The following is a 27,754-nucleotide window of genomic DNA, read 5'->3' as shown; positions in this document are numbered from 1 at the left end:
ACACCTTTGAGAAGTGTTTGGTCAGACTTAGGAGCAGCACCAGCCTGGTTTACTGCTTGTGTTTTGCACAGACCAGGTGTTTTGGTGAGTTGAAAACAAATGCATTGATCACTGCACTAAATGTTTGTGTTTGACTCGTGTTTTGTTTAGACCAGGAGTCTTCAACAGGGGGTCGGGGACCGCTAGGGGGTCCTCAGAGTTACCACAGGGGGTCCGACAAATCTTTGTGTGATATGATTTATTTTTTACCTTAACCACTTGAATCCTAGCATCTGTTTTCTGTGGAGAACTTTAGCCAAAAATAGCAGATCTATAATACTGTAGCTGATCAATATCAGCTATTAAAGGAAGCCGCTGAATTTTGAGGAGGCGTTGTTTCCTTTACCCATGATTGTTGTCTGCTGTGTTTGACAAGTATGCCAACATTATTGTATGTAACAATGTTCTGCCTTATATGCACTTTGTGGCTCTGGCTGTTTTCCCATTATCTGACTGCACTGCACTGGCAGTGTTTATGTCCTTTGTACACATTCTTGTACTTCTGTTTATGTGGACATAAATACATATTTGGTGTGTGTGTGTGTGCAGGCGCGCGGGAAGTCCTTAATACCTAGGGGGGCTGAGCGTGGGGGGGGACTCCTCGCGCCCGTGCGATTTTTTTGGGGGTTTTCTGTGTTTTTCCCCACACAAAAAGGCAGAAAGACAGTGCAAACACCAGGTTGAAGTTCATCCATGAACGTAACAGACCACTATGATCCATGGCTGGCGTTTGTTTTCATTCTTATGAGACCAGAGACTGTAGGCTCATTTGCATGCCCTCGTGAATATATTACGCGTATGCAAATTAGCCATGCAGTCTTCCCAAAATATATATATATTATTATTATTATTTTATTTTTTTCCTCCTTCCCATCACCAGGGGGGCTGCAGACCCCATAGCCCCCCCCCCCCCCCCTTCCTGCGCCACTGTGTGTGTGTGTGTGTGTGTGTGTGTGTGTGTGTGTGTGTGTGCGCGTGTGTGCGCGTGCGTGTGCGTGTGTGTGATCAAGCAGCCTAGTTGCTTCAGTCCATGAGCCAGACAAGATTTCATTACCGAAAGAGTGGGCAAAACCATACCTATATTAAATTGTTCATAAGGTCAATACGAGTAAATACATATATGATAACCTTTCCACAGGAGTAGCTTTTTCATGGTTATCACACATTTTGTTATTTTCCCCATACGTACATGACAGGTGAAAAAATGCCAACATTTAAAAAAGAGTTATCATAATCAAACTTCCTGAGTTGATTACTTACATGAAGACAATGATTTATCTTATTACAAGTTTTCTGAAATTGTATATTTAAATATGCAAATTTGGGCATATTTTCCTATATAATGCCTAATTTGCATATTATTTGCATATATTAACCATGAAAAAGCTGCTCCTGTGGAAAGGTTATCATATATGTATTTACTCGTACTGACCCTATGAACAATTTTATATAGGTTTGGTTTTGCCCACTCTGTCGGTAATCATTTGTCAGTCTTGGGGCTCTGGCTCATGGACTACTTCTTTTGGGCTTGTTTTCGTATAGACCTGGTCGCGTGTTGTTCTGGTAACCCAGTGTGTGAGGCGTAACGGTACGGCCTGGCGGCCCACACAGTCCAGGGGTTTGAACAACAACAAGAACAACCTTGATGTTCAGCCTGGAGACTCTGGAGGCTGTTTGGTGAAAAACCCTTGGAGGGGATCCCACAGATCCTGTGAGATCTGTTCCCATGTACTCCTTTCTGTTTGCCTTTCACTTCATTCCAGGGACGTGCACAGATAGACTCTAGGTGGTGCTAGAGCACCTGCCCTTTGCCCTCTTGACCAGAAGTGCCCTTTTGAAAAAAAGAAAAAAAAAAAGTTTTTTTTCTTCTTCAGTTTACAGCAGGGGTCTTCAACAGGGGGTCCGGGACCCCTAGGGGGTCCTCAGAGTTACTACAGGGGGTCCGCCAAATCTTTATGTGATATGATTTTTCTTTTTACCATAACCACTCGAAACCTAGCATCCCTTTTCTGAGGAGAACTTTAGCCAAAAATAGCCGATCTACAAGCCCACAACGCCTCGCGCTGCGAGGCGTTGTGGGCTTGTAGATCTGCTATTTTTGGCAAAGAGGTTCAGGTGTAGAGGGAAAAAAGAGCAGACCAAGTCAACAAAAAAAAGAATAATTTACTTGAGCACCTGCCCCTCAAAATGTCTGTGCACGCCACTGCTTCAGTCCTTCATACAGAGTCACCTTCAGGGCAACACGTACAGGCTTTCAGGAAGTAAACAGCGTAGCAGATTGTTGGAACCATGTCTGTTTTTCTTCTTCTTTTTTTATTCCATTAAAACCGTCATTTTAGATTACTTTGGCTATTCAAAAATAGCAGATCTACAAGCTCATAGCGCTGGTAGATCTGCTATTTTTGGGGAAAATTGTGGGTCTTTGAATATATATATATATTTTTAAAGTGAACATTTGTAACTCAGATCTTTGCCTCTGGGGGCTTCTACAGATGTCTTCTAAATCCTAACAGTAATTTGAAAAAAACATAATGTTGCCATCCTTTCTGAAACATTAAATGTATTTGGCCGTGGACCCCCATCTCAAAATATGATGTTCCAGGGACCCCCAGAAGTTGTAACGGAGTAAAACATGTTCGCTTTAAAAAAGTATACAGTATATTCAAAGATTTGCACAAATGTTCACAATTTTTCAAAAATGGCAGATCTACAAGCTCTGCAATGAGCTTGTAGATCTGCTATTTTCAGATAGCCAAAGAAATCTTAAAATGACACACCGATGCGTTCCCGGTCTTAATGGGTTAAAACTCTTTTTTTACTCCCGTATTTAGAACTTTTATGTGCACAGAAAATACTGCATATATCTTTAGAGAGAGAAAAAACAGACTAGACATCTACTTAGGCTTTACACTTCTCTGAATGAAGGATTATAAAGATTCCCTGTCATTCTGTTCTGTTTATTCTATTCCATACACAGGACTCAAGGTTGTTTATACAAAGTGTTAAGAAGTAGAAGGAACTGGACATCATTTGAAAAAGCATGAATGTTGGTATAGCTTCAGTATTGACAAGACATTGACCGTACTGCTTGCAGTAGAACATAAATATTGTGAATTCTGCATCGAACAAATCCACTAATATATCATTGATACATGAATTGTGTAGCCTACAGCTCATTAGTTATTTTAGCAGCGGATAGAAAAGGTTATATGAACCCATTTAGACCGGGAAAGAATCTGTGTCATTTTCAGATTTCTTTGGCTATTCCGAAATAGCAGATCTACAAGCTCGTAGCGCGGCAGCGATACGAGCTTGTAGATCTGCTATTTTTTAGAAAAATTGTGAAAATTTGTGCAAATCTTGGAATTCATTTTTTAAACCTAACATTTTTAACTCTAATCTCTGCTTCTGGGGGATTCTACAAATGTCTTCTAAATCCTAACAGTTTTTTGGAGAAAAAAAACGGCGTTGCTATAATATCAGTGGTTCTCAAACTTGATCTCATGTCAAAGGACCCCCAAAATGATATGTATTTGGCCACGGACCCCCATCTCATAACATTTTGTTCGCTTTAAAACAATATACATATTCAAAGATTTGGGAAAATGTTCAAGATTTTTTTTTAAAATAGCAGATCTACAAGCTCACAGCGCGGCACTCGTAGGGATCTCCATATATGGGCATATACCTGTACACTGATGCCATCAGGGATCTCCATAAATGGGCTTAAAAGTGACATGGGATGACAGACAAAGAGATGCCCATATATGGGCATATCTGTCGGATCGCGTTGGTGCCAGGTCTCCATGGCGACGGCAATCAGAATGGATGTTCAGTGATGATGTGTGTGTGTGTGTGTGTGTGTGTGTGTGTGTGTGTGTGTGTGTGTGTGTGTGTGTGTGTGTGTGTGTGTGTGTGTGTGTGTGTGTGTGTGTGTGTGTGTGTGTGTGTGTGTGTGTGTGTGTGTGTGTGTGTGTGTGAGAGAGATTATTGTTTATTATCATTGCATTAAAGACAATTTAAAGTAGTGAAAATAGCCAATCAACAAGCTCATAGTGTGAGCTTGTAGATCGGCTATTGTGCAAACACTCTTAACTCGCTGCACGATGTGCAATGGAATGATTAGTTTGACGTGGAACGAGACGAGAGAGAACTGAATGATGGATAGAGACACGTTTAAGAGAGAGAGAGAGAGAGAGAGAGAGAGAGGATTATGTTAGGATGTTTAATGATGGCTCTGAGATGCCTCTTCTTCACCCCCCCCCCAACCCCCCACCCCCCCCCCCCAATACTAATGGCTTTATTCTCTACTAACTTCTGTCTGTCTGTCTGTCTGTCTGTCTGTCTGTCTGTCTGTCTGTCTGTCTGTCTGTCTGTCTGTCTGTCTGTCTCTGTTTGTGTGTGCGTGTGTGGGTGTGTGGGTGCGTGTGTGCGTACTCAGATATTTTACTTAAGCAAAAGTAGCAATACCACAATATAAAAATACTCTGTTACAAGTAAAAGGCCTGTGTTCAAAATGTTACTTGAGTAAAGGTACAAAAGTATTGGCATCAAAATATACTTTTTACCCTACCAAAAGTAAAAGTACTAAAACGTTTGAAAATTGCAGATCTACAAGCTCACAACGCGCCGCATCGCGGCGCGTTGTGAGCTTGTAGATCGGCTATTTTCAAATGGCCGATCTGCCTCTCTGAGATGTAGTGGAGTAGAAGTAAAAGTACTGATCATTTGAAATACTCCAGTAAAGTAAAAAATACCTCAAAATTGTACCACAGTACGTGTGTGTGTGCGTGTGTGTGTGTGCGTGCACGTGTGCATGTGCGCGTGCATGTGCATACGTTCGTTGGTGTGCACACACTCTGATAGCTGTGTGTGTGTGTGTGTGTGCACACATGCGTAATGCGTGCACGCGTCCAATAAGCCTTCAGTTATACGCGGACTCAGAGTCTAATAATAGAGATGTGTGAGAGCTCTGCTTTCGCCTGGAACCCTGACCTTGACGGCAGAGAGAGCGTGACAAAGTGACAAAATGACAGAATGACAAAAGAAACGTCTCAGCTCTAAAACGCTATAGCGCTAGTTTCTCCAATGAGAGGAAAGAGCCTGAGAGAGAGAGAGAGAACAAGGAAAACCTCCGTCCTCTTCCTCTGTTAGTTTAGACAGAAAGAGCTCATACGGTATGACTTATGATTCCATACAGAAGCCATGGCATGTCTTCTAAGGCAGTGGTTCTCAACCTGTGGGTTTATAGTTTCTGTTTACCTGCCTTGTATAACCTCCCTGTGAGTATTAGTTATCTCCACCTGTGCCCCGTTAGTCCCTCTGCCAATCGTCTCTTTTTTTCTTTTTTAACAACATTTTTTTATCCCACGATTTCGTAACCCCATTTTTTTTACACCCAGTGCCAATTGTCTATGTAATCCTGGGCACTACACTCCCTCTGCCAACCTAGGGAGGCCAGGGCCGAGCTCATGCCTCCTTCAATGCATGAGAGCTAACTAGCCTTCTTGTCACCTGACAGGGGGGAGTTTCCCCGGTAGGACGTAGCGCGTGGAAGGAACACGTTATTCCAACCAGTTCCTTTCCCCTCCATCAGGCAGAAAAGCCCTTTCACCAACCCCACCACCTAGGGTGTGGGCACTGATGCCTCGGAGGAGAGGACGCGCCCCCAGCGCCGACAGCGCCCCCTGCGGGAATTGAACCCAGGACCTTCTGGCTGACCGTGTGGCGACAGCGCTACCGACTGCGCCACCGTGCCCCTCTGCTGATCGTCTCTTGATTGTATTTTGAGTTCACCATGTGTCCTGTTATGCCCGTGTCTATTTAAGCCTAACCTCGCGTCACCAGACTTTCCACCTTGGAAAAAAAAAAAAAGCCTCTGGTTCCGGGTGTTGCGGGTTCTGGTTTTTGGGCGGCAGCTTTATTTTGGTTCCCCCTGTTAGCATTTAAATGCTAAATCGAGTATAACTACTAGTTTAGTCTCGCCAGTCGCTACGAGTTGGAACAAAGGATGGATATACCAAACAAACTATTCCCACAAGCTAAACTACGCCTACGCATCAAGGGTTTTATTGGGTAGGCCCTCAAATGTAAATGCCCTTGATCGCGGGGAATTATTTTGGGGTGACGCACAGACATTCCGGTTTCCGGCCGCCTGACCGGATCGGAAACCCGAAAATGGTGTTGATCCCAGGCTAATTTAAGCCATGTGGTTTACTTGTGATCTTGTCGGTTGGTAGTTCCCTGGTGAGTGAGTCTGTCTGTCTGTCTGTCTGTCTGTCCTGTGTATGTATCCTGTATTAGGCTACAGTACCTGCCTTCCTTTTGTTCACGTTTGGAAGATCCTGTGTTTCGTTAATAACCAGTTAAAGTTCCTGTTCATTCTGCCTCCAGTCGCCTGTGTTTGGCTCCTCCTCCTTCCTCCGCACTCATCATGTGACACAGCATCCGTTATTGTGAACAAAAGCTTTGACTGAAAATAGCAGATTGATTGATGAGCTCGCAACGTGTCGCAGCGCGAGAAAACTGAACACACACTAGAATAGAGCCCTGAGGGAACCATATGGGGTTTAAGTGGTTAATGTGTTCATCACAGATTGGGACTTTTAATTGGCCAATCTGGTTCAGTCATGAAGATTTTATTTTTGCTTTATTCCATGAGAGCCTCTCTCTCTCTCTCTCTCACTCTCTCTCTCTCTCTCTCTCTCTCTCTCTCTCTCTCTCTCTCTCTCTCTCTCTCTCTCTCTCTCTCTCTCTCTCTCTCTCTCTCTGTCTCTCACACACACACACACATATCATTGACTCTCGCCCGGCATGGTGACACCATCTCTGGGCTTAACGTTGTGTTTCTTGTGAAATTGATCTACCAGCTAATAGGAAACGACAGGCTGAGCCACATGTTGTCATATCTTTCTATTTAGCATTAGCAGGCTGGCCCCCGAGGGGCTGCACTGGCTGGTTGACTAGCTCGTTGGTTCTCAAAGTGGGGTCCGGGGACCCCCAGGGGTACTTGAGGGGGTTCCAGGGGGTCCCCAGCTAAATGATGGATAGGAACCAAATGGACCCTTATGGGTCTGTAACTCTGAGAGTGTACAAATGGAACCAAATGGACCCTAACGGGTCCATTTGGTTCCATTTGTACACTCTCAGAGTTAGATTAACATGGATTTTAGAATATAAATTGGGGTCCCAGAGATATAAATGCCATTAAATGGGGGTCCGTAGCCCTAATGCATGTCAAACTGGGGGTCCTTGAAATTAAAATGGCAAAAAGGTCTCACAGGTAGTTTGTGGTATTACCTGTGTAGGCCCTATAAAGAGAAGAATGCATTCGCCATCTGTTTTGGATAAGGGGTGTCATGTTTTGCAATTAATTAAGCTTATCTAGACTATTTCTGTTATTAAGGCTTTGTGATTTCTATCAGACTGTGCAGGGCAGAGGCGTCTAATCTCTGAGTTAGGGTAACCGCAGCGTTGCCAGGTCTGCTTATTAGAAGTGACTTTGCGCTTGTTTTTTTCTGTACAGTTGCTCATAAGTGTTGGTAGTTGCGAGATGCGTTTTTGTATAGTTGCTTATGTGGGGCTTTTTTCATAATTGTTTCGGAATTATGTGGGGCTTGTTTTGGAATTAGAAACAAGCCCACAAAAAAACACAACATGCATCTACCAATAGTTACAAGCAACTTTATAGGACAAACAAGCCCCAAGTCGCTTATAATAAGCAGACATGACAACACTGGCAGGACTCATAAACAATAAGCGTGTTGATGTTTACCGTATACTGTAGTAAAAACCTCAACAACAACCAATAACCTTGAGGGGAGAAGAGAGTTTCTGGCAAAAAGAACTCATGAAATATTCATAGGAGGTATGAAAGTGCACAAAGTAACTGTGACATTGGATTATGTCCCACAGCTACACACTGCACAACAGTATTCTGTATTTTAACCCTGTAGAACCTGAACTATGAAGGAAAGGTCAGAAAATTCAAAAATTTTGAAAAGGGACACTTTATTGGGTCTTAAAACATTTTTGATTTTGTTTTATTTTTTTTAACAGTCCTTTGTATGATTTATTTGTTGTATCAAATTTGATACAAGGGGTATTACTGCCTGGGGGTATTACTGGTTTTACTGCCTCCCCCTGGCCAGCCGGGGTGCCTGATGGAGGGGAAAGGAACTGGTTGGAATAACGTGTTCCTTCCACGCGCTACGTCCAACCAGGGAAACTCTCCCCTGTCAGGTGATAAGAAGGTCAGTTGGCTCTCATGCATTGAAGGAGGCATGAGCTCGGCCCTGGCCTCCCTAGGTTGGCAGAGGGAGTGTAGTGCCCAGGATTACATAGAGATTGGCACTGGGTGTAAAAGAATAGGGTTACAAAATCGTGGGATAAAAATAAAATAAAAAATACAAAAATCAAGTCGGTTTTAACATTACATTTAGACCTGTAGTATCAAATATGATACAAACACTTTTGACATCATAAAAAACAAACTCCAATGCTAAATTTTGAGAGCTTCAGTGCATTCAAGTTATCCAACACTTATTTCAAAATATTAGTAAAGATATACTAGGAAAACTTGCCCGAACTGCTTAAAAAATAATTGTTTGTTAGTAGTGCATCAACCTCTCCTGTTTAGCTGATGGCAGCCATTTTGGGTCAGACCACCTGAGGCTCTGTAACTACCTGCAGTGCAAATGGTATGGTCCAGGGGGAAGTGGGGATGTGTCAGATATGATACAACAGGTTATTGGTCCAAGTATTGATAACACTGATTGCGAACGCGGAAGGAGGCCGCCCAAGTGGAGCTTTTCCACCACACATGTCTTATATCAGGCCCGGTAGAGTTACAATGATCAACAAGGACATTGAGAGTCTAGAGTCTAGAGTTTTAGTTCAACCAGAAGGCGACGGGGGAGAAAAACTCTATTAGCCAAGTCTAATTCTCATTGTAAATCTGTCCCTGGGTAGAATATGGTATTGTTTCCAGGAGCTGTGTGTGTGTGTGTGTGTGTGTGTGTGTGTGTGTGTGTGTGTGTGTGTGTGTGTGTGTGTGTGTGTGTGTGTGTGTGTGTGTGTGTGTGTGTGTGTGTGTGTGTGTGTGTGTGTGTGTGTGTGTGTGTGTGTGTGTGTGTGTGTGTGTGTGTGTGTGTGTGTGTGTGTGTGTGTGTGCGTGCATGCGTGTGCGTCACATTCTACAGATGTCCATGCATGGGTAAACACCATCATTCATTCCTCTGCACCATTCAATACGTTCTTGTCAACATATTTGTCACATTATTTCTAGTGGTCTGCTAGAAACCCAGAGAATAATAGTCTTATTGACTCCCTATAGGCCTGGTGCTTATAGTCAGTGTGGAATGCCTGAGCCTTATATTCTATTGACTTTGGGCCGTGATGATAGCTCAGTTTGAGCCTAGTGTGTTATTTTGCACACAAACAGTGGCGTGCACAGACATTTTGAGGGGCAGGTGCTCAAGTAAATTATACTTTTTTTTGTTTACTTAGTCTGCTCTTTTTTACCTCTTTGCCAAAAATAGCAGATCTACAAGCCCACAACGCCTCGCAGCGCGAGGCGTTGTGGGCTTGTAGATCTGCTATTTTTGGCTAAAGTTCTCCTCAGAAAAGGGATGCTAGGTTTCGAGTGGTTATGGTAAAAAGAAAAATCATATCACATAAAGATTTGGCGGACCCCCTGTAGTAACTCTGAGGACCCCCTAGGGGTCCCGGACCCCCTGTTGAAGACCCCTGCTGTAAACTGAAAAAAAAAAAAAAACTTTTTTTCAAAAGGGCATTTCTGGTCTAGAGGGCAAAGGGCAGGTGCTCCAGCACCACCTAGAGTCTATCTGTGCACGTCCCTGCACACAAACGATACAGGTATTACAATTAAGAGGGAATTACAAAAGAGTGAGTGGAAATGCTGCAGGAGAGGTAGGAAAGGAGAGTTAGGAAAACTAAACAAAGAAGAAACATTCAATAAGAAGAGCAATAACCAAAACATTATAGCCAGTGGTGGAAAGTAACTAAGTACATGTACTATAAGTACAATTTTTAGGTATTTTTTACTTTACTGGAGTATTACCAAATGTCTATACTTTTACTCCACTACATCTGAGACACTATAATTATTTGAAAACTTTAGTTAGTAGTTACTGAAGGTTTTGATTATTATTACAAAACATACATTACCCACAACAGTGGGATCAACAGTGGGATCAACATTGGGATCCCCCTGTATTTGTCAAAATACTTCCAAAACGTTAATGAAGTCCACGATCATAACACCAGAGGCAGCTCCACGAATCATGTTCAACCCAGATTTGGCTCAACAAAGGGAATGAACTCGTTCTCATGCTATTCAACAAAAATGTGGAACGCCCTACCAAAAGGAGTAAAGGAGTGTAAAACCCTACTCACTTTCAAAACTGCCCTAAAGATACACCTTCAGCTCAGGAGGCTGCAAATTCGAAAATGGCCCCTGTCCAAGTCTTAACCTACCCCCCCCCCAACCCCCCTCCCCTTTTTTTTCTTCTCTTGTACATATTTTTCACTCTTCATACCAGTAACCTGTAAGCTGATCGTATGACGTTCTGTATAGTAGCGTGTATATCTGTCTGTCTCTTATATGTCATCATGATTTGTGTGCATGGGGATCTCATCTTAAACAAGCTTAGTGCTTAATGAGTCTTCCAGTTTAATAGACCTTGTATTGTGAATTTGTACTAAATAAAGTACATCAATCAATTAATCAAAACCCACTTCAGCCCTATATATATTTCAGCTATTTGAAAACAGCAGATCTGCAAGCTCACAATGCGTCGCATTGTGAGCTTGTAGATCTGCTATTTTCAAAAGATTGTATACATTTGAAAACTTGTGAAATGGGAAGTTCTGCATAATGAGTACTTTCTACTTTTGGTACTGAAGTACATTTTGATACCAATACTTTTAAGGGGCTTCATCTCTCTAACAGCTAAGGGGTCCTTGGCCTGAGAAAGCCTTGACGACTCCGACAGCGACAATATTATGCATGGCATTGTCTGGGATGTAGCAATTAGTCAGACATTATTAGACTGAATATTAAAATCTACTGCATATGAACGAGACTATGATGAACTATTAGGCCATGTATGAGATGCCGGGGGGGCTTTTAACTCTTTATAAGACCCCGAACACATCCGTGTCATTTTATGATTTCTTTGCTCATTCAAAAATAGCAGATCTACAAGCTCACGGCGCGGCACATGAGCTTGTAGATCTGCCATTTGTGCAAATCTTTTGAATATATATATAGATGTTTTAAAGCAAACATGTCTTACACCGCTTCTGGGGGGGTCCCTGGAACAACATATTTTGAGATGGGGGTCCACGGCCAAATACATATAAGTTTGGGGGTCCTTGACATGGAAAAGTTGGATCACCACTGATACAGCAACATGCTGTTAGGATTTAGAAAACATTGTTAGATATGTATTTGGCCGTGGACCCCCATAATGTTTTGTTCCAGGGACCCCCCAGAAGCAAAGATTTGAGTTACATATGTTTGCTTTAAAAAAAAATATATATATATTCAAAGATTTGCACACATTTTCACCACATGACTACATTTTTTTCGTCCAGCATGTAAAACATAGACAGTTGGTGTATTTGTGAATTGCCTGTAAGCAGCAGTGGTCTGTCTGTCTGTCTGTCTGTCTGTCTGACTGTCTGTCTGTCTGTCTGTCTGTCTGTCTGTCTGTCTGTCTGTCTGTCTGTCTGTCTGTCTGTCTGTCTGTCTCTTCCAGAGGCAATATGCAATTACAGCTTAGGCATTTAGCATGGTCAGTCTCTCTGTCTCTCTCTCTCTCACTCGTTCTTGTTCTCTCTCTCTCACTCTCTCTCTCTCTCTCTCTCTCTCTCTCTCTCTCTCTCTCTCTCTCTCTCTCTCTCTCTCTCTCATCCAGTGGCAATATGCAATTACAACTATCCAGGCTGATGACAATAATTGTTTTGGGATTGCTTCAGATTGTGAAAAGGCATGGTGCGGGGGGGGGGGGGGGGCTCTGATTACAAAGAAGATAGAATTACTTGGAACAAAATTGTCTTTTACTTTGGATTGAAAAAAAGATTACGATAGGTTGAAATCTCTCTTTTCACACAGTGCTCACAAATGTCTTTTTTTTTTTTTTTTACAGTTTGTACATGACGGGAGCACGCACGTGGCTGATTGGCCAGTTATTTATAGCAGTGAATTGATGTCTCGTCCGAAGAGATGTGATACATATGAGTCAGAGCAGCACTGTGGTGTCAGGGTTGGAAAAGGCTGGATTTGAGGCACGCATACAATGAGTGTGGGACGCATGCCTTGTCCAACATACATTAGAACATTGGTCCTTGTGGGGGTACCAGGGGGTAATATAGCATCACAATAATGTTAACCTTATATACTTTGGCTATTCAAAAATAGCAGATATACAAGCTCATAGCGCGGCACCGAGTGCCGCGCTATGAGCTTGTATATCTGCTATTTTTGAAAAATGGGTGAACATTTGTGCAAACCTTTTGATATCCCTGCTGTCCGGCAGCAACCAGCTAACTCCAAAATGTAAAACTTTCAGGAAATGACCAAAAAAAGTGGAGTTAGCTGGTTTAGCAGAAAGTTTGAGGATCCAATGGAGTTAGCTGGTTTTGTCAGAAGCGTTTTTTAATGCTTTTCATTGTCCAATCAGAAGCGGAAAAATGGAGTTAGCTGGTCTCTGCTGGACAGCAACATTATATATATATCTTTAAGCAAACATTTGTAACTCAAATCTTTACTGGGTGGGTCCCTGGAGCAACATTTTTGAGATGGGGGTCCGTGGTCAAATACATATAATTTCGGGGGTCCTTGGCATGAAAAGGTTTGAGCACCACTGATATAGAAACATACGTTTTTTTTCAGAATACTGTTGAGATTTAGAAGACATTTTGTAGAATCGGCCTCAGGTCTCCATGGTTCTCAAAGTGGGGTCCGGGGACCCCCAGGGGTCCTTGAGTGGGTTCCAGGGGGTACCCAGATAAATGTTGGATAGTTAGTAACCAAATGGACCCTTATGTTGCTGTAACTCTGAGAGTGTACAAATGGAACCAAATGGACCCTTACGGGTCCATTTGGTTCCATTTGTACACTCCCAGAGTTATGGTGGATATGAATATTTTTTGCATTTTTAACACCACATCTGGAACTCTTTTCAGATGGGGGTCCGCGACCAAACCCGCATTCATTTAGGGGTCCTTGACCTGAACAAGTTTGAGAACCACTGGGTTAAGGCACGCATGTGATGAGTGTAGGACGCATGCCGTGTCCAACATGCATTAGAATGAGAGTCATGTGATGAGTGTAGGACGCATGCCGTGTCCAACATGCATTAGAATGAGAGTCATGTGATGAGTGTGGGACGCATGCCGTGTCCAACATGCATTAGAATGAGAGTCATGTGATGAGTGTGGGACGCATGCCGTGTCCAACATGCATTAGAATGAGTCATGTGATGAGTGTGGGACGCATGCCGTGTCCAACATGCATTAGAATGAGAGTCATGTGATGAGTGTGGGACGCATGCCGTGTCCAACATGCATTAGAATGAGAGTCATGTGATGAGTGTGGGACGCATGCCGTGTCCAACATGCATTAGAATGAGAGTCATGTGATGAGTGTGGGACGCATGCCGTGTCCAACATGCATTAGAATGAGAGTCATGTGATGAGTGTGGGACGCATGCCGTGTCCAACATGCATTAGAATGAGAGTCATGTGATGAGTGTGGGACGCATGCCGTGTCCAACATGCATTAGAATGAGAGTCATGTGATGAGTGTAGGACACATGTGATGAGTGTAGGACGCATGTGATGATGAGTGTGGGACGCATGCCGTGTCCAACATGCATTAGAATGAGAGTCATGTGATGAGTGTGGGACGCATGCCGTGTCCAACATGCATTAGAATGAGAGTCGGTACTTGAATAAGCATAACGTTATTATTATTAGTTTTAAAGAAAACAGCGGATCTCCAATCTCCAATTACTACAAAACAATGCTGACAATTATAGCCGATCTACAAGCTCACAACGTGTCGCAAAGCGACGCGCTCTGAGCTTTTAGATCGGCTATTTTCAAAGGATTTGATACATTTGGACACTTGGTAGCGAAATGGTAGCCTATGTTCTGCATAACGAGTACTTTTACTTTTGGTACTTTAAGTACATTTTGACGCCATACGTGTGTACCTTTTACTCAAGTACATTTTTAAAACAGGATTGTATTTATACATGGTGGTATATTGATACTTTTACTCAAGTAAAAAAAAAAAAGAGTACTTCTTCCACCACATGATCCCACATAACAAACAAATACGTCCCATAAAATGCACCGAAATATGCTTTTCTATTCCCGACATGATGAAGGCCTGATAGAGAGATCATTCATGATGAAGAAATGTCTCTCTCTCTCTCTCTCTCTCTCTCTCTCTCTCTCTCTCTCTCTCTCTCTCTCTCTCTCTCTCGCCCCACACTGACGCTCATTCTTCTAGACACAGAGAAATAAGAGGCTGAGGCCCCCGGCCGGCCGGACGCCTGTTATTGGCCCCGGCTGTCAGGACGTTATTTATCCCCTTAACACCGGGAACACGTGTGTGTGTGTCATTTCACATTTTAGCTATGAATATAGGCCTATATATATATATATATATATATATATGTGTGTGTGTGTGTGTGTGTGTGTGTGTGTGTGTCACAATTCTTCAAAGAATTGCAGATATACAAGCTCATCAATCCATTAAGACATGGGAACACATCTGTGTCTTTCGGCTAATCAAAAATAGCAGATCTGCTATTTTTTTAAATCTTGAATTGCTTTTGCACATTTTTGAATATAAATATATTCTTAGAGCGAACATTTTTTTACTCAAATATTTGCTTCTGTGGGGGGCCCTGGAACAACATATTTTTAACATGGGGGGTCCGTGGCATGAGCTTGTAGATCTTCTGTTTTTGAAAAATAGTTAAAATTTGTGCAAATCTTTGAATATAAATACATTCATATCATTCTTTGAGGGAACGTTTTTTTTAACTCAAATCTTTGTTACTGGGGGGGGGGGTCCCTGGAACAAAATATTATGAGATGGGGGGGGGGGGGTCCGCAGCCAAATACATATCGTTTTGAGCACCACTGATATGACAACAGAAACCTGTTAGGGTTTAGAAGACGTTTGCAGGTCATAATGTGTTATATGGCCTCGCTGTGACCAACAACACCTTCAAATGAGGAATAAAAAGCAACACGTTGTGAAGATGAATGACAGACGCTGACACAAAATCAAAGGCGGAAAAATTGGCCGCGGCAGAAGAAAAGAAAAGTGGACCCTGGCTGGCTGGCTGGCGAGTGTACACATTTGTACACTGTCAGAGTTATGGGGGTCCTTGAAATTAAAAGGTTTGAGAACCACTGCGTGCTACACTAAATGGAACAGAGCCTTCATTAGAATCATTGGTAAAAACCTGTGAAGGAAGTAAGGAATAGGCCCGATTTCTTTCCAGTATGGCTGCTGTGCACAGAGCCTATTAGAATGTGTAACCATGTCAGTCACTGAGGGAGTATCAGACAGGGGTAGGCAGGGTAGGTGACGAGGGAACTTGTTGGGTGCAGAAGACCTAAAAAATATGTTTTTTTTTAATCATAATTTTCTGTTGTTATTCTGCAGATCAGAAACAATCACGCTAATAAAAACAACAGGTAGTGAGTGTTCTGATAGCTCAGACCTATCAATAATCCTGTCAGTCAGTGGCGTGCACAGACATTTTGAGGGGCAGGTGCTCAAGTAAATTATACTTTTTTTGTTGACTTGGTCTGCTCTTTTTTCCCTCTACACCTATACCTCTTAGCCAAAAATAGCAGATCTACAAGCTCACAACGCCTCGCGCTGCGAGGCGTTGTGAGCTTGTAGATCGGCTATTTTTGGCTAAAGTTTTCCTCAGAAAAGGGATGCTAGGTTTCGAGTGGTTATGGTAAAAAGAAAAATCATATCACATAAAGATTTGGCGGACCCCCTGTAGTAACTCTGAGGACCCCCTAGGGGTCCCGGACCCCCTGTTGAAGACCCCTGCTGTAAACTGAAAAAAAGAAACCTTTTTTCCCTTTTTTTCAAAAGGGCACTTCTGGTCAAGAGGGCAAAGGGCAGGTGCTGTAGCAACACCTAGAGTCTATCTGTGCACGTCCCTGCTGTCAGTGGTGATACTCAAGCCTCTAGAGCAGGGGTCTTCAACGTTTTCAGGCTAAGGACCCCTAGCTGAGAGAGTAGAAGCAGGGACCCCCCATATTGTATACAATTGTCTTTCAAATAAAACACTAACTTTTTTTCCCTCTACACCTACTGTATAACTCTTTGCGTTGTGAGCTTGTAGATCGGCTATTTTTGGCTAAAGTTGGGATGCTAGGATGCTAAGGAAAGGGATGCTAGGGTTCAAGTGGTTAATGCAACACAAACACATCATATCACACAATGATTTGGCGGACCCCCTGTAGTAACTCTAAGGACCCCCTAGGGGTCCCAGACCCCCTATTGAAAGCCCCTGCTCTCTAGAGATCACCAAATCTAGGGTGCAGTGACCATGTGTGTGTATGTGTGTGTGGGCCCATCAACATGTTGAATGTAATGGTTATGTTACATGCTTTTATTGTCTCCGCCAGGCCGAAGGCATGGCGAGAGAGTATGTTTTACCCTCCTTCCGTGTGTGTGTCCGTGTGTCTGTGTGTGTGTGTCCGTCCGTCCTGTCCGTGTGTTACCACCTAATCTCCGGCACCGTTGGCCCGGTCGCTGCCAAACTGTGCACACACACTCCCTGGATGCCAATTCAGAACCTCTGCCTCAAATTCTTCACATGGGCCTGTTATAGCGCCACCAGGAGGCCGATTTGTGCAAAACCCATTTGTTCACATTTACTCCTACAGTTTTTAACCAAACGTCATGCAAATCGGTACACAGTATCTCTATAGTCATGTGATCAACCCTGATCTGTCCGATTTCCCTTATTCCATCCTCATTGGTTAAGGTTGCCATCCAAAGTTTGCAGGATTGGTCCGTTTTGAACAAACTGCCTCAAATCATGAACGCAGCTTGCGATTTCCGTGAAATTTCACACACACATTCCCACTAGGCCGAGGAAGAAATGCCACCCATTTCACATTGGCCTGTTATAGCGCCACCAGCAGGTCTAATTTAGCAAAACACATTTTTGGAACAAAATGCCTCAAATCATGAATGCAGTGTCCGATTGCTGTGAAAGACCTAAGAATAAATGGCACCATTTTCACATTGGCCTTTTATAGCGCCACCAGGAGGCCAGAATAACGTACCTGACCTGGCGGAGACCTGTGCTCCGAGGAGCACTTTTTCTAGTTTTAGCGTTTTTGTCTACAGGCTGACAAGGGAATTATAACCTTATTTTCCTTTCTGTTATCATTGATAATTATAGGTGATCATGACCTCAGGTCTTTTGACCAATAGTCCTCTACATCAAGCGTGCATCAGCCACATCGTGCGAGGCAACAGTCTGGCTTTGTGAGACTCCACTATCGGACAGCTTAGTGAGGAAAGACACCTCCATTTGGCTCCAGTTTGTAAACCACCAGTTGGCCAGTAGATTAACCCATTCAGACCAGGGACGCATCTCTGTCATTTTTAGATGTCTTTGGGCTATTCAAAAATAGCAGATCTATAAGCTCATAGCGCGGCACCGAGTGCCGCGCTATGAGCTTGTAGATCTGCTATTTCTGAAAAATCCTGAAAATGTGTATTTTTTTTGTTTTTAAGCGGACATTTGTAACTCAAATCTTTGCTTCTGGGTGGGGTCCCTGGAACAACATATTTTACAAATGTTCGCTTTAAAAAATATTATATATATCTTCCAAGAATTGCACACATTTTCACGTTTTTTTTCTTAAAAAAATAGCAGATCTACAAGCTCATAGCGCGGCACTCGGTGCCGCGCTATGAGCTTGTATATCTGCTATTTTTTGAATAGCCAAAGAAATCTTAAAATGACACAAAATGATGCTTTCCCGGTCTTAAAGGGTTAAATAGTTTCCGGGCTCTGATCTCTCAGCAAATCGATTTGAGGGAAAATCGTGACATTTTTTTGCATACAGTATATTTATATATATATATATATATATAAATATATATATATATATATATATATATATATATATATATATATATATATATATTATTTTTTTCTTCCCCAAAACAGATTCTGGGTCTAATTAGTGATTATCTCACCTATGTTCCCCCTGCAGCCAATCACAGTGCAGCATTAGTGGATTTTGTGTCCAGTAATCTCTTGGCCGCGCCGGCAGGGCTTTCTGGGTAATTGAGGCCAGGAGGGACGTGTGTGGAGGAGGGAACATTTCTTATCACAACCCAGCAGACGTGGAGGAGAGAGACCTGTTTAAGAGCCAGGGATTGTGAGATGCTTCCCTCAGTCTAGCGCTGCATGGGTTGACCATTTCAAAGATCGTATCGCGTTCCTCTCTGCGGTCGCTCAAATCGCTCAAATCGCTCGCAGTCTTTCCACGGGTGTTTTTTTATTTATAATTTTGTTTTATTATCCCACGATTGCTGTAACTAATTTTTTCACCCGGTGCCAATTATCTAAGGAATCCTGGGCGCTACACTCCCTCTGCCAGCCTAGGGAGAGCCTAGAGCCGAGCTCATGCCTCCTTCAATGCATGAGGAGCTAACAAGCCGTTTCTTATCACCTGACAGGGGGGAGTTTCCCCGGTAGGACGTAGCTTCATATCACCTGACAGGGGGGAGTTTCCCCGGTAGGATGTAGCTTCTTATCACCTGACAGGGGGGAGTTTCCCCGGTAGGATGTAGCTTCTTATCACCTGACAGGGGGGAGTTTCCCCGGTAGGATGTAGCGCGTGGAAGCAACACGTTATTCCAACCAGTTCCTTTCCCCTCCATCAGGCGCCCCGGCTGACCAGGGGGAGGCGGTATAGAGACCAGGATTACTGCATGTTTTTTGGTGAGGGTACCTTCCCTAGGGGACACGGGGAGAACATGCAAACTCCACTGTTTTTTTGTGGGGGGGCTGACGGGTTTCTGCCGCTACCTTTTGTAGAGGCAGAAACCTGTTGTCAATGTTGCCAGATTTCGCGAGAGAAATAAGCAAACCAGGTCTATGAAAACAAGCCCAAAAGAAGCGACTATTAGGCCAAATGAGCACTTCAAACCTAGGGTTCGTAGGGTTTGCGGGATGTGTCGTTTGAAGAGAGCCATGGTCAGAATTAACATTGACGTATCACAGCTCGCCGTATTCAAATCACACCACATGTATTTTCTTCACACCAGTGGCGTGCACAGACATTTTGAGGGGCAGCTGCTCAAGTAAATTATATTTTTTTGTTTACTTGGTCTGCTCTTTTTCCCCTCTACACCTATACCTCTTTGCCAAAAATAGCAGATCTACAAGCTCACAAAGCCTCGCGCCTTGTGAGCTTGTAGATCTGCTATTTTTGGCTAAAGTTCTCCTCAGAAAAGGGATGCTAGGTTTCGAGTGGTTATGGTAAAAAGAAAAATCATATCACATAAAGATTTGGCGGACCCCCTGTAGTAACTCTGAGGACCCCCTAGGGGTCCCGGACCCCCTGTTGAAGACCCCTGCTGTAAACTGAAAAAAAAAAAAAAAAAACGTTTTTTTTTTTCCTTTTTTCAAAAGGGCACTTCTGGTCAAGAGGGCAAAGGTGCTCTAGCACCACCTAGAGTCTATCTGTGCACGTCCCTGCTTCACACGCGTGTGGCTTCATGCAAAGCCTGACGGCGTTGCTTGTTTATCGTCGATGTCGGGCGGAAACCTTGTATCTCCATCTCTCTACGTCGCGTGTGTTTTGGTAGATTAACGCCCGGCTTCGTCATACAACAGCGTCACGCAAAAGTAGCAAACATAGCTGATCTACAAGCTCACAACACGCCACGATGTGATGTGTGAGCTTGTAGATCAGCTATTTTTTTCGCTATGGGTGAAACATTTCGAAGGGTAAGTGAAAGTGGTAAATATAAATATCGAATCAATGAAGAGCATTAAAGGGATAGTTCACCCCCAAAATGACTTTTTTTCTATTGATTAGTCACCCCATGGAGACTTTTTTAGTTTTTGTCTCATTCCTAAGACAGTAATTTGATGACCGGCAGCGGTTCCGTTAGGAGACACAAAGAGTCTCCTTTGTATCTCCTACCGGAAACGCTGGTCATCAAATTATTGTCTTAGGAATGAGACAAAAACTAAAATATATCCATGAATTCATCCATAGAAATTCATCCATAGAATTCATCCATAGAAAAAAAAGTCATATTTTCCGTGAACTATCCCTTTAACAAAAGCTCGCGACCAAGTAACGACTACATTAGATCCTTTGGGAACAATTAAAGGTTTATTTCTTAGTTTCTTTGTCCGTACTTGAGTAAATGTTACTTTACACCACTGCTATTCATGTATTTATGTAAATATTGTTGTAGATTAATTATCAGCATATTATCTGGATGGAAATCCCAATCAATATTGTCCTTGGAGCTTGAGCCAGTGTGCAGACTCTAACATTTCCTTTTGGATGTCTGTTTGTTTCTGCCCAACAGCCTAGCTCCTGGCATTTTAATATTTGCACGTGTGTGCTTTATTAATTTCTGTGTTTGCTAAGTGTAACAGAGAGGACCTCTGTTACTGATGTTTGGCACTTTATAGCAATTAGCACAGTTGTAGTTTGTACAATTAATCATGATATTAAGTATTTATTGAGTGATAATCATGAGGGGCGAGTGCAAGTGTCTCTTCTGAAAACAATTCTGGAAATGAGTTTTCCGGAAGGGAGGGGTTTACCAGGCTATGGTTGGACATGCCAGGTTTCCATGTTAAATAATTCTCCTTTAGGACCTTGGTGGGGAAGGTGGTCCTCCTCCTCAGAGGAACTGTATTAAACCCTTTTCTCTCTCCTCTCTCCTTTAGGACCTTGGTGGGGAAGGTGGTCCTCCTCCTCAGAGGAACTGTATTAAACCCTTTTCTCTCTCCTCTCTCCTTTAGGACCTTGGTGGGGGAGGTGGTCCTCCTCAGAGGAACTGGAAGGGCATCGCCATCGCTCTGCTGGTCATTTTGGGGGTCTGCTCCCTCATCACCATGTCAGTCATCCTCCTAACACCAGGTAACCGCCAAAATAAATCCCTTATAATACGGGGTCGTGGTATAGCAGTGGGGGCATGCTGCTGCTGTAGGGCATAGCAGTGGCGGACATTTTCTGGTTCCACTCCAAAATAGTCAATGCATTTTTCCCATTGACATTTCCAAAAATATTTATATCAATTATTTTAAGCCTAGAATAAAGCCATCCAGGGTCCTGGTGAATCATGACCATAAAACGTTTGATTCTGTGAAAAAAAAACGTTTTTGAAAACGGCAAAACAAAAGGTATTTATTAAATATGGTATGTCATATAATTAAATATAAAATAAAATAAAATCACAGAAAAAAATGTTTTTAATGGTCATGATTCACCAGGACCCTGGATGGCTTGATTCTAGGCTTAAATTAATTGATATAAATATTTGTGGCAATGTCAATGGGAAAAATTCAGATGGGTGGCCAAATTTCAGCCAATCAGGAGAGAGTACCCAATCATCAGATTACATTTTACAGTGTTCCAGTTCCAATTGCGTGTCGGCTCATTTGTTGTCCATCCTGTATCCTGTGTGAGTTCTCTCCATCCTGATTGGATAACATTGGTATCCCTGACCTCTAAAATGGTCTCTATAGCAATGAGTACTATCAGAATATAGAGCTATTTAATACTTATTTTAACAAAGGAACATCACCCTACCTTCAAGTGGTTAAATTATGTGCAACGTGGAAGTAAAAAATGACCACAACTGATCACCATAAATATCCACTCGTGGTGTGTCATGGCTGCTTTACTGGGATTACTTTCAAAGCAGGGGTTTTCAAGGAGCATGCTGAGTGGCAGTGGTGTGCACAGACATTTTGAGGGGCAGGTGCTCAAGTAAATTATACTTTTTTTGTTGACTTGGTCTGCTCTTTTTTCCCTCTACACCTATACCTCTTTGCCAAAAATAGCCGATCTACAAGCCCACAACGCCTCGCGCTGCGAGGCGTTGTGGGCTTGTAGATCTGCTATTTTTGGCTAAAGTTCTCCTCAGAAAAGGGATGCTAGGTTTCAAGTGGTTATGGTAAAAAGAAAAATCATATCACATAAAGATTTGGCGGACCCCCTGTAGTAACTCTGAGGACCCCCTAGGGGTCCCGGACCCCCTGTTGAAGACCCCTGCTGTAAACTGAAAAAGAAACCTTTTTTCCCCCTTTTTTCCAAAAGGGCACTTCTGGTCAAGAGGGCAAAGGGCAGGTGCTCTAGCACCACCTAGAGTCTATCTGTGCACGTCCCTGCTGAGTGGAGAGATGATCTATCTTCTCCTTCCTGCTCCTGTCTCCTCTCTCTGCTAATGGTTTATGATTCATAATTAAACATCAAACATGTTCAGAGGCAATGTTTGAGCAGCTGAGTGTTTCCTGCCATACTAATGATCATTATGATCAATATGTGAATAGCCATAGCGTGCGTGTGTGTATATATTATGAGTACCTGAGGCACAGTGGTGTGTGTGTGCAGCTAGATTCAGATTAGAGATGCGCGGATGGACTTTTCCGTCGCCCGAGTCCGCGCGTACGCGTTCATTATCCATCCGGCGGCTATTATATCATCCTATTTATAGATCTGCACCGACCAGGGATGCACATGGGATTCTGTATGGATATAAGTACTTGTACAAACAATGTCTCTCAGCACCGTCGTGATGTAGTGACTGTATACAATACATCCGTATCCATGGTAACAACAAGATGTAGTCACTGTATACAATACATCCATATCCATGGTGACAACAAGATGTAGTCACTGTATACAATACATCCATATCCATGGTGACAACAAGATGTAGTCACTGTATACAATACATCCATATCCATGGTAACAACAAGATGTAGTCACTTTATCCCGGCGCAACTTTCCATAAGACATATCTATAAGCCTCGGCGGCGGCGGCAGGGTTAAGAACTTCACTAAATCACTCCGAAGCCAAACTTTTATTTCCACCTTCTTTTTTAAAATGTTGTTTTAAATCCTCAGTTACGTTTCTCTCACTGTAACTGCCTTTAGTCCTCTGTGTTGTTCTTTGGACATTAAAGGACCCCATGCCGGCAAAAGCATGTGTAGTAGGCGGCTAATTTGGGCCTGATGGAAAATAACGTAATATTAAAATACTGGCTCTATTTGCTCAATGGTAAAAAATGTCAGCACTTGCGCAGGAAACCGGGTTCAAATCTGGGATGGAAGGATAGTGCAGCTTTAATACATCTGACGCCGGTCGTAACAGAAGTGTTTCTCAGCACAAGAAACAGTCCAGTGATGTCTGGCTGTGAGCCAAACAACAGCCTGGCAGTGTATGTGTCATAAATATTCTATCTAATTGACAATCAGTGAGACTTTTATGATGGAGGAACCTGTGGAGTAAATTGGACGGTGTTATGCCTTCAATATTCTGTACGCGTCATGATGCATAAACTGTTAGGATGCACAAGCACTTAACTCGTTAAGACCGGGAACGCATCTGTGTCATTTGAGGATTTACCTATAACCATTATTTATACTTTGGGCTATTCAAAAATAGCAGATATACAAGCTCGTAGTCGCACTCTGTGCTGCACTACGAGCTTGTTTTTTTTAAATAATTTTGAAAATGTGTGCAAATCTTTAACATTTCAACTCAAATCTTTGCTTCTGGGGGTCCCTGGAACGCAATATTTTGAGATGGGGGTCCGCGGCCAAATACATATAATGTTTTGTTGTTTGGTTGCTATATCAGTGGTGCTCAAACTTTTTCCATGTCAAGGACCCCCAACATTATATGTATTTGGCCGCGGACCCCCATCTGGAAAAAATAAATAAATTAATTAATATATATATATACACACACACACACACACACACACACACACACACACACACACACACACACACACACACACACACACACACACACACACACATAGTATCAAATGTGCCGCGCTATGAGCCTGTATATCTGCTATTTTTGAGTAGCCAAAGAAATCTTAAAATGACCGTTCCGGGTCTTAATGGGTTAACCCACTTCCAGCTGGTGAAACGTCTTTCAAAGTGAAACAGACAAGCATAACACAATCCTAGAAGTCATCGGCCGGCGTCTGATGATCATTTAGCCTCCGGGGGGGGGGGGGGAGAGAGACGTAATGTTCCCGGGCTTCTCTCGTAGAGCCATCAGCGGATATATCCGGGCCAAGACCTTTTGTTTACCGTGCGTCTGCCGCTGAGTACGATTCAGTGGTGGCACCGAGTGCCGCGCTACGAGCTTGTAGATCTGCTATTTTTGAAAAATCGAGAAAATGTGTGTAAATCTTTGAATACATATATTTTTAAAGCGAACATTTGTAACTCAAATCTTTGCTTCTTGGGGGTCCCTGGAACAAAACGTTTTGAGATGGGGGGTCTGCGGCCAAATAAATATAATTTTGGGGGTCCTTCACATGAAAAAAAGAAGGGCGCAGTGGTAAAGTGTATGCCCACCGCCACGGCGGTTGTGGGTTCGAATCCACCTTGATGCATCTGCTTTCATCGAGAGTCTATTCAATCACAATTGGCCCGTGTTCAGGGGGAGGGAAGCCCGGGGTGGGGAGTGTTGGGCGGGAGAAGGACGAAGGCTCTATACGTCCTCCCGCTGGGGGCCCCTCACTCGTAGGTGAGTCGGTAGGAAACAGCAGAGACAGGAATGGGGAGGAATCAATTACTGCTGAATCGGGGAGAAAAAGTGGGGAAACGAGGAGTAACAAAGGGTTAAAGACTTTTAAAAATGTCTGCTGACACATGCTTTTCTCTTTGTTTTTGTTTTTTTTCTTTAGTGGAGAACCAGGCAGGAAGTGACTCAAAGTTCACCGTGGAGGACCTGTTCAAACCCGAGTTCATGGTTCATGACCCAGAGGCCAAATGGGTCAACGGTAAGTAACCACACCCCCACCTGCCAAATACTGCTCTGTCACTGGCTGTAAGCCCTGCCCGACCTGCCAAATACTGCTATGTCATTGGCTGTAAGCCCTACCCGACCTGTCAAATACTGCTATGTCATTGGCTGTAAGCCCTACCCGACCTGTCAAATACTGCTATGTCATTGGCTGTAAGCCCTACCCGACCTGCCAAATACTGCTATGTCATTGGCTGTAAGCCCTACCTGACCTGCCAAATACTGCTATGTCATTGGCTGTAAGCCCTACCCGACCTGCCAAATACTGCTATGTCATTGGCTGTAAGCCCTACCCGACCTGCCAAATACTGCTATGTCATTGGCTGTAAGCCCTACCCGACCTGCCAAATACTGCTATGTCATTGGCTGTAAGCCCTACCCGACCTGCCAAATACTGCTATGTCATTGGCTGTAAGCCCTACCCGACCTGCCACATACTGCTCTCTTATTAGCGTACATTGATATGGTGTCTTCTCTGTTGTTGAGTTGAATCAGCGAAGTGCGTCTGACCGTCTGTGAGTGAGCTGTGGTTTGTTGTTCTGACTCTGGTCACAGGTCTGATATGATGCTATATTTGTGATGAGCCATGCGTTATATAAACTATATGCTGTTCTAGTGTGTTGGCTGGCTTCAACTGTGAACTCACAGAAAAACACACAGACGGAAGACAACATTCTCTCTCTTTTGCGCGCACAAGTTTGGGCAAACGTCTAATTTCTCTTTTGGGTCTGGAGCTAAAAAACAGTGGTTTTCAACCAGTGGTCCTTGGGGATGTACCAGGGGGTCCCCAGGTGAATGAGTTAACACAGCGTCACAATCATTTTAACCACTTAGCTTTGGCTATTCAAAAATAGCAGATATACAAGCGCTATATCATATATCAGCTATATCATAGCGCGGCACCGAGTGCCGCGCTATGAGCTTGTAGATCTGCTATTTTGAAAAATCTTGAAATGTGTGCATATCTTTGAATATGTACACTATTTTTAAAGCGAACATTTTTAACTAAAATGTGGGGGGGGGGGGGGGGGGGGTCTGGTCCACTCCTCCATGTTTGTTTGTTTGGTTTTCTTCTCCTCTGGATGCACATGGCTGTGGAGCGTGACTCCTCCCTCCCTGCTCCACGCCGGAGGGCACAGAGCGGGAGCTACGCATGAAACCAGGCCTTTTCCTATACACTCACACATCAATATTACATCCCCCCCCCCCCCCCCCCCCCCCAACCCCCCCGCCCCCAAAACACCATCTCATCAGAGGGAGGGGAGAGAGAGAGAGAGAGAGAGAGAGAGAGAGAGAGAGAGAGAGAGAGAGAGAGAGAGAGAGAGAGAGAGAGAGAGAGAGAGAGAGAGAGAGAGAGAGAGAGAGAGAGAGAGAGAGAGAGAGAGAGAGAGAGAGAGAGAGAGAGAGAGAGAGAGAGAGAGAGAGAGAGAGAGAGAGAGAGAGAGAGAGAGATGAGAGAGAGAGAGAGAGGGAGAGAGAGGAGAGAGAGAGAGAGATGAGAGAGAGAGAGGAGAGAGGTGAGAGAGAGTGAGAGAGGTGAGGTGGTTGGAGGCGGTCAGAAGCGTCAGGTTTATGAGGCTAGAGGCGGATGGATGAGGCGGGATGGTGGATGGATGGGATGGGATGGAGCCTGAGACACATGGGGCAGAGATAACAGAGAGAGAGAGAGTGAGAGGGTTGATTGTGGGGATTTTAGAGCAAGAGAGAGATGAGATTTTTTTTGTTATTCTACTGTCTGATAACACAGTCTGGGGCGTCAAGGTTTGTCTCTCTAACTGTACGGCATATTGTGCATACATATATATATATATATATATATATGTATGGTATATATATATATACCATTATTTTATACTTTGGCTATTAAAAAATAGCAGATCTACAAGCTCATAGCGCGGCACTCGCACATCTGCTATTTTAGAAAGATTGTGAACATCTGTGCAAATCTTTGAATATATATATATTTTATAAAACTTTCTTTTATAGACTCAAATCTTTGATGGTGGTGGGGGGGGGGGGGGGGGGGGGCTGGCATCTTGGCAAGAGACACTCTAGTCTGATTGATACTTAGATTAGATCAGGTTAGATTGGAAGTCCTTTTTTTAATTCACCAGGGGAGAATCATTGTGTTCAGGGTCAATACAGACCAGACGATAGCTACAATAAACACACCACAGTGAACGACCATTAAAACAACCAAGAGGCAACTATAATTCTAATCTTATAAAAGGCATATCTGATTTTTAAAAGGTTTTTAAACGAAAAGCAATGTCCTCTCCACTGGGAAGTCCATAGTTTGTGTCTGTGCATGATCAGTGCGTGTGTGCGTGCGTGCGTGCGTGTGTGCGTGCGTGCACGCGTGTGTTCATGGGCCTTGGAGCCTTGTTGCCCTCTGGTCATAGAGGGCAAGCCCCCCCACCCTGGCAGATGTAGAAGGTGGAAACCTTGCATGTCTAAAACGTTACAACAACGTGCGTTGTAAGCTTGTAGATCAGCTATTTCTGTTATTTTTTATGTTGTAAAACGTGTGAACATTTTTCAACATGGAAAAGATTATGACGATTATTCAAAACTAACTGCTATTATCTC

The 27,754-nt window shown here is 43.3% G+C and overlaps 1 protein-coding gene across 1 annotated transcript in view; it reads left to right on the top strand.

Moving 5' to 3' along the window:
- Positions 1 to 27,754, top strand: part of LOC311064475 (inactive dipeptidyl peptidase 10-like) — a gene marked incomplete at both ends in the record, with an annotated part of 338,687 nt that overhangs the window by 184,792 nt on the left and 126,141 nt on the right. The window contains 2 exon segments of the mRNA XM_084084304.1: positions 21,132 to 21,249; positions 25,047 to 25,142. Of these exon segments, the coding sequence (XP_083940430.1) occupies positions 21,132 to 21,249; positions 25,047 to 25,142 (214 nt within the window).

This window comes from Gymnoscopelus microlampas, assembly GCF_963454915.1.
Source record: "Gymnoscopelus microlampas genome assembly, chromosome: 17".
Taxonomy (NCBI): domain Eukaryota; kingdom Metazoa; phylum Chordata; class Actinopteri; order Myctophiformes; family Myctophidae; genus Gymnoscopelus; species Gymnoscopelus microlampas.
This window is presented reverse-complemented; position numbering and strand designations above follow the sequence as displayed.